At 41.4% G+C, this 8,686-nt stretch overlaps 1 protein-coding gene across 1 annotated transcript; it reads left to right on the top strand.

Annotated features, from left to right (window-relative positions):
* Positions 1–377: 377 nt before the first annotated feature.
* On the top strand, positions 378–8,433 carry LOC123759373 (oplophorus-luciferin 2-monooxygenase non-catalytic subunit; the record flags this gene model as incomplete). The annotated part of the gene is made up of 4 exons (XM_045744341.2): positions 378–762; positions 1,508–1,663; positions 4,220–4,321; positions 8,183–8,433. Coding segments are annotated over 4 exons (786 nt in total), but the record flags the coding sequence as incomplete, so codon positions are not given.
* Between the last annotated feature and the right edge of the window lie 253 nt (positions 8,434–8,686).

Below are 8,686 nucleotides of genomic sequence, written 5' to 3' on the forward strand. Positions count from 1 at the left end.
TCCCAAGCCACAAGGACACGACGTTGATATACTTATGGACGCCCCACCACGGACACCAGTCCACCCTCGCTCTCCTGCAGCACAAGAGCGGTCCATACTCGTCCCGTACCTGTCGGACTCGTCCCGTACCTGTCGGACTCTGAGAACCATGTTTGTGAGGTGTAGCTGGGTGGCGGCGGTGCTGGTGTTCACACTGTGTGCCGGGCAAGACCTCTTGCCTTGTCCTCCAGCTGCCCAAATAGCCCCCTGCATCTGCAGTGCCATTAATGATATTGATATGGACCTGGACTGCTCAGGATGTCGTCCAGCAGTACCTGAGCTGAGAGCCATCTTTACCTCCACACAATTTCCTTTCACTCATTTTAACATCCTGAAAATTATTGGCAAGTCATATCATATCACTGAGTGAAGGAGATTTAGGCCCGACCAGCTACCGGGAAATCTATATCACAGAAGGAGATCTAACAACGATTGGCCCTGGCGCTCTGTCAGGCAGCTACACGACGCTCTCCTTGTTGCATCTATACAACAATAGGATCACAAGTTTTCCATCTGGAGAAATTACTTCATTTATAAAACTCGCCAGCTTGCGATTACAATACAATGAATTAGACACGTTTCCAATTATAACATCTGACACTTTGGAGTTACTGGATCTTAGCAACAACCCATTGGGAGGGATTCCATCGACAGCTCTGAGCGGCCTAACAGCACTGGTTGAGATCCAGCTGGAGGGATGCAGCATACCGACTATCCCTACAGGTAAGTCCAGACTGACCAGGACAGTCATCACTACTAACCTCCAGAGGGAAGCAGGCCGTGCAAATGATGATGGTGAGTGGGTTTCCCAGTGACCTGCCGTCCATTACCCTGCTGTGGGTCGTAGTTCACCACTAACCGGCGTTCGCACATGGCTTCATATGACTAAGGTAACGATTCTATCGAGCATAGTCAATGAGTGAAGCTTGGTAATCAATGGTTGAGGCCTACAATGATATAGCGTTCACCGGTGTCAATGCCGTGGGTGATATAGCGTAGCTCGCTCTCTCGGGTCGTGGTCAATCTTAGGACAGGTGACCTCTTGGAAGCCATCTAACCATTAGCTTGAGAGAATTTCAGTTAGTGACCAATAACTCACTGGAGGCCTCCTCCGTCTGACGACTGATATACTGTAGTTTAATATGCAGTATATATATTTTGTAATAATGTCTGCTTGTTGTCCATCAACAGCTGTAGCTGGTATTAATGTTTGATGAATACATATAGAAAATTTATTTTGATTCATATTATTCCTATAGGCAAGATCGTCCACTTGGACTAGTGGGTATAAAGCGACGGCCTCGCTTCTTGCGGAGTCTGTGCTCGATTCCCGAGGGTCCCAGTGGTTGGTCGTGGCTCGTTAACTCCGTCCACATAACCCGCCTCCGTGTCCTACCCCTGCCAATCACTATATGGTAATACTGGCCAAGCGTTTTACCCTGACAATTACTTTATCTCATTCCCACAGATACGTTCACGGGGGTTAACACACTACAGGTCATTAATCTTAACAACAACTTATTGAGCACCATCCCAGCGGGAGCTGTGCACCTGGAGGAGGCTGACGGCACAGTCCTGCTCAATAACAACTACATAACAGACGTGGCAGTTGGCGCTTTGCAAGGTAAGATTACATGGTATAAATAACTAATCCAAGCAGATGTTTAGCTAATTAACACAATCTTAGTTACTTTAAACTGCGTTTCCTGCCGCATTTGCTGTGTCAAATTCACACATTGAAACTGAAGTCGAAACGACCCAGTGTAGCCAAGCAGCCGGCCATGAACTCCCAGCCCGTCCTCAGGCTCCGCGCGGTCATTCCACCCAGCGGCCGACCCCAAAGACTCATTGGTCATTGTTAACATGCTGTTCATTCAAATATAATTTTTTTTCTCAGATATAAATTAATATTATTATATATTAGCATATTGTATATATTTTGGCATAGGTTAGGTGTTTAGGTTCTGTTGGTAATTACTTGTATTTTTAGTACGAGGTTGAAGCCTTTACAGAGTTATAAATAAATAAATGTTTATTTAGGTAAGGTACATACATACAAGAGATTTTACAAAGAATGATGGATTTATAGATAGGGCTAGTACATACAATGCCTAAAGCCACTATTACGCAAAGCGTTTCCGGCATATTTTGGAATTTCGGGCAGTTGTGGTTCGTTATCGAAGCACTGCTCCACATGTGTTGGAACGTCATAAGTTGTGAGTCGTGTTTAAAGCGTTTTTCCAGTCACAAAAGTGGTTGACCGGCAGCATGGGATATCTGGCCGTTGTTGATAAGGACGATTGATTGATGAAGATTAAGCCACCCAAAGGTGGCACGGGCATGAATAGCCCGTAAGCGGTGGCCCTTTTGAGCCATTACCAGTATCAGTAGATGATACTGGAGATCTGTGGAGGTGCAACTGCACCCTGCGTGACGGGAGATGTCTCCCGTGGATAAGGACGGGCTGTTGCACACAACTCGACTAATGACAATCGAACATTTTTCGAACAGTGCTTCGCTGACATTCCTTTGTTCGAATTCCATCTCTGTAAATGCATTACGTCGTACTACAAATACAAATAAAAGTCAACCGAATCTGAACATCTTGCCTATCTTGATTACAGTCAAACTATTCACGTAAGTCTAATAATTTGTATTTAACAAATACTGATCTTGGATACAAGTATGTTAAGATAAATCAGTCTTTGGAGTTGGCCGCAACTTGGTCTAGAACAGCCCGAATGTCTTGAGGTTATCTTGAGATGATTTCGGGGCTTTTTTAGTATCCCCGCGGCCCGGTCCTCGACCAGGCCTCCACATCCAGGATGCAGCCCGTGACAGTTGACTAACACCCAGGTACCTATTTTACTGCTAGGTAACAGGGGGCATAGGGTGAAAGAAACTCTGCCCATTGTTTCTCGCCGGCGCCCGGGATCGATCCCGGGACCACAGGATCACAAGTCCAGCGTGCTGTCCGCTCGGCCGACCGGCTCGCACTGTGTCCGAATGTCGTCAAGACACGACATTCTTGCGGGCTGCGTTGCTATTTTGTATTTCAATAGTTTTTGGATAAGTCACTGACCTGTCAAAGATAACTGGCAGGAACATAAAGGAATGCCAGTGACACTTCAGAAATAATGAATAATAATGGATCTTTCTGAAGATGTATTATTAAACACGAAAGTAATTAAGGAAATTCCTTTCTTACTTTTTCCTTCGTGGTCTGACATTGCCATAATGGAGAAGTTTATTGTGTGTATACACCTAGTTGTGCTTGCGGGGGTTGAGCTCTGCTCTTTCGGCCAGCCTTTCAACAGTCAATCAATCAACGATCAATTTTTCACACACACACGCGCGCGGGAAGCAGCCCGTAACAGCTGTCTAACTCCCAGGTACCTATTTACTGCTAGGTAACAGGGGCATTAGGGCGAAAGAAACTCTGCCCATTTGTTTTTCGCCATCGCCGGGATCGAACCCCGGTCCCCAGGATTACGAGAACTGAGTGCTGTCCACTCAGCCACCAGGCGCCCCCACTCAGCCATTAATGTGTGTGTGTGTGTGTGTGTGTGTGTGTGTGTGTGTGTGTGTGTGTGTGTGTGTGTGTGTGTGTGTGTGTGTGTGTGTGTGTGTGTGTCATACAGCCTGCCTGGATAGCGCCGGATAGCGTGAGAGACCTACAGTATAACAGAAGAGTGAGGCTGTATAGTGGAAATAGGCTGGATAGCATTATATCAGACTTGAAGATTTATGACTCCCTATAGGAAAAGCAACAGCGACAGCTCTACCTTACTCTACGTCTGCCTGTAGCACTGACACCAGAGCTTGGAGAAACTCTCAAAGTATGTTCCATCTCAAGTTCCATTTGAGTCGATCTCAATACTAAGGAAAGACAAAGCTCATACGTGGCCTGAGAAAGAGCCGCCTCACGTTTCCAACTCTCACCGCCCATAAAGTCCATACCCTCTATGATCTAACTACCCTCAGCTCAAGAGGGGTAGTCAACCCTCTTGACCAGAGGGTTAACTACCTCTTCAGAGCTGACCCACTGAAACTCAACATCGTGGATTCATCCTCTTGCCCCACACTCCGACAAGTGCTGCAGTGTCATTTGGAGTGTTTGTACAACACATAAATGATGTTTCATATTTGATTTAGAATGTGTCTTCTGGTGGTCCGCCAGGAGTGACCGGGACGGTGAGCATCACCAACAACCGGCTGCCCGAGCTCAACGACCCCGTGTGGCGTCCGCTCTTCGACGATGGCATCGTACTCTACGCAGCCAGTGAGTAACTCCAAGATATCCATGAGTATCCATCATGATAGATATCCAACTCCATCAGCAATAAGTCATTAAACACGAGTCATTCATTAGCTATAAGTCATTAAATATGAGTCATTCATCAACAATAAGTCATTAAACATGAGTCATTCATCAACAATAAGTAATTAAACATGAGTCATTCATCAGAAATAAGTCATTAAACATGAGTCATTCATCAGCTATAAGTCATTAAACATGAGTCATTCATTAGCAATAAGTCATTAAATATGAGTCATTCATCAGCTATAAGTCATTAAACATGAGTCATTCATTAGCTATAAGTCATTAAACATGAGTCATTCATCAGAAATAAGTCATTAAACATGAGTCATTCATCAGCTATAAGTCATTAAACATGAGTCATTCATTAGCAATAAGTCATTAAATATGAGTCATTCATCAGCAATAAGTCATTAAACATGAGTCATTCATTAGCAGTAAGTCATTAAACATGAGTCATTCATTAGCAGTAAGTCATTAAACATGAGTCATTCATCAGCAGAAAGTCATTAAACATGAGTCATTCATCAGCAATAAGTCATTAAACATGAGTCATTCATCAGCAGAAAGTCATTAAACATGAGTCATTCATTAGCAATAAGTCATTAAATATGAGTCATTCATCAGCTATAAGTCATTAAACATGAGTCATTCATTAGCTATAAGTCATTAAACATGAGTCATTCATCAGAAATAAGTCATTAAACATGAGTCATTCATCAGCTATAAGTCATTAAACATGAGTCATTCATTAGCAATAAGTCATTAAATATGAGTCATTCATCAGCAATAAGTCATTAAACATGAGTCATTCATTAGCAGTAAGTCATTAAACATGAGTCATTCATTAGCAGTAAGTCATTAAACATGAGTCATTCATCAGCAGAAAGTCATTAAACATGAGTCATTCATCAGCAATAAGTCATTAAACATGAGTCATTCATCAGCAGAAAGTCATTAAACATGAGTCATTCATCAGCAATAAGTCATTAAACATGAGTCATTCATCAGCAGAAAGTCATTAAACATGAGTCATTCATTAGCAGTAAGTCATTAAACATGAGTCATTCATCAGCAATAAGTCATTAAAAGTTTGCTCGTCAAATGCAGACCAGTCAGTAGTTTACATACAAAACACAACAGTTCAACAAGTCAGAACAGTCAAGAGTTAACTGTAAACCGCTTGATAATATTAAGCCATTTAAACAAAACTTACTATTGCATTCTTTTTATGTTAATCATCAACTGAATTATATAGGGTACGTAAAATTATTACAATTATAATTTTCATATGTATTAAACCTTGTGGTCATCTCTAATAGAATATATATAAACCAATAGTAGAGTAATAAATGGTTGTCGCAGAATAGTAATAGTACTCATAACTACAGCAGACTATAAATTTAAAACATTAGAATCCATCATGAGACATAATACCTATAAGCTTATGCTAAGTATGCAAAATGTAATATTATGCTATGTATTCAAATATTGTGGACCCAGCAGATTTTGTGATTACATTCCCGGACGGACCCCATAAATATTATAAGTTATCTATATTAAATAGAATGTCTGTCTGTCTGTCCAAAGTAGGCCAGGTGCTTAGGGTTAGCCTCACCCAACTTGTCAACATGAAATATGAGAAATATTGGCATCTATAGCAACTCCCTGTGATTTACATGAAATCTGAAATGAAATCGGGATATGTATTCTGTAGTGATTTTACGCTTACTCCCGCCGTTTACCCGCGCAATTTCATGGTTTACTCAAAAACGATGAACGTGAATTCATTCAGCTTACAGTATTACATTTTCTGAGATATACTGCGAGAGAGTGGGTGGAGAGTAAATGAGAGGGAAAATGGGAGGGAAGTGGGGATGTTGGGTAAAAGAAACCGAGAGGAGTGATGGGTAAGAGGATAGGAGTGGGGGACATGGGACGGAAGATAGGAGACCGGAGATGGAGGGAAGCGAGACCCGAGTACTGCCGGTAACCCATTTAAATATAGAATAAATATTATATGTGTAAATGCGGACCAAATCTTTTGATTCCACACCAGAATGTGTAGAGCACATTCTTCGTTTCAAATAAGTTATTTCCTCCACTGCAATACTTTGATGAAGCAACTTTTAAATTAGGATACACGCCCCCAGGTTCAGCATCAACACTTTTACCCTAGTGTCCCACCCCTACTGAGACTTCATATCTCTAGCCTGCATGAGAAGGCCTCGGTTTTCTGGGTAGGGAACTTAGCAAACTCCGCTCTCTACTCAGGGCCGGATTTAGGTATGGTGAGGCCCTAAGGCGTAAGCTGTGGGAAGCTGTAGAGACCGTATTTGACAAATGTTAATATAATAAAACGAAGAAGCAACTGAACTTGGCAAGACTGAACAAATTCACAAGGGCCGTGACGAGGATTCGAACCTACGTCCGAGAGCATCCCAGACGCTGCCTTAAGACGATTAAGGCAGCGTCTGGGATGATCTCGGACGTAGGTTCGAATCCTCGTCACGGCCCTTGAGGATTTGTTCACTGATGCATCACGCTATTGTGATTTCTGTGTGTAATTGGCAAGACTGTTGCCAAGATGCATAACAAATCCATGCGGGGAGGAGAGGAGGCTGCTCCTTTGGAACTTTTAAAAAAATGCCTGTAATAATCATATATTTTTAAAACATATATTAATAGGAAAATAATAATGGAAAGTCATTCCAGTGAGTTCAATGACAATGTATGTAACTCCTATGATTAAAAACCTTTGGTTAAATCATAGCTTAAATACAGGTTAGAATAAACTGCTAATATCTAAAAGAAAAATTCGGAAATACTGAAAGGCCCCCAAGCTGTAGCTTACTTAGTTTACGCCTACATCCGGCGCCCCATCTCCACCTGTCGCCAAATACGTCTTACCAGGAAGACTAGAATGATAGTGAATATCTACCGTAAGAAGTCCCCAGCCGATTAAATTTAAATAATTGCTTCCACTCGCATGGAATAGTACAATAACACTCAAACTATATCTAGTTAGGCGAGCCTAGCCCCAAGCCTCTAGCCTCTTCTGACAGAAATTCTGTTTTATATAGATATAAATCTGCTAAAATTGATCAGATTTGAATTAAAGTTTTTAAATAGTTCATTCATATGTAACATATGCTTTTGGTGTAAATCTAGCAATGATAATGATTAGTTTCATACTGTCGGGAACAGGAAACCTATCGGGGTTATAGAGGTCCCCGTAGCCAAGATGCTAGGCTGTCCTCGCGGTCACCCATCCAATTACTGACCAAATCTAATGGTGCTTAATTGAATTACCGAATGCCGCATACATCAGAAACCTTGAAATGTAAAAATCATTCCATGCAAATACATTAATAGCTTTAACGTATAAAACAAAATTATTTTCATAAACTATTCATTGTAATATTCTGACCATAAAAAGGCAGTTTCTAGAACAGCCACAAAGGGGTGATGCTACTCATAACTCACAGGCATAGTCTTCTTAAGAGCTCACATGAGGTGATAATCTTACATTTTCATTTTATTTTTATATATTTTATGATCTTAGAAAAAGTCACTGTAAAGGCGTTTACCTAACATGGCGACGAGGTTGTACAAAACTTTTTATATATATATTTTTTCGAAACTCCTATTTATCAAATAATATTACATATGAGTTTCGAAAAAATATATATAAAAGTTTTGTACAACCTCGTTACTATAAAGGTGACGCCTTTACAGTGACATTTTTCTAACAAGAGCATAAAATAATCTTGCTTCCGTCTTCTGCTTAGCAGATAATTGAATGTTGTATCTCCACAACAGATAACCCTCTGACGTGTGGCTGCGGCATTGCCTGGCTGGTGGTGGAGTTCGACTACCAGACTCGGCTGGGTGATGATATAACGTGTTCTGACGGAGAGTTGGTGGTGGACCTGGACCCTGACACTTATAATCATTGTCGCTAACCACCTGTCCTGACTTCATCAGTCGCATGCACTTTTACATTTTAAGTAATATGTGAATTATCAAAATGTATGGCTTTTATATGCAAAAATATAACTTTACACCCACTACGTAAATACAATTACTTTGGAGGAACAATTTTATAGACATATGTATGAGTATGTCTGCTCGAGGCTGGTTACCAGACGCTTGAGTCTAGCTTCACCAAATTTTGCAGAGTGACTATTTCTTTGTCCGGAGATGGCAGAGCTCGACCCCGGAGTCGCCCTCTATGCTGCCTTCTTTGTATGAAATGGCAAATCATACTAATTTCCAATCTCATTAAATAAAAAAAAATTCCGTCCGCACTAAGATTACAGGAAA

The sequence above is a fragment of the Procambarus clarkii genome, chromosome 32 (genome assembly GCF_040958095.1).
Source record: "Procambarus clarkii isolate CNS0578487 chromosome 32, FALCON_Pclarkii_2.0, whole genome shotgun sequence".
NCBI classification, from domain to species: domain Eukaryota; kingdom Metazoa; phylum Arthropoda; class Malacostraca; order Decapoda; family Cambaridae; genus Procambarus; species Procambarus clarkii.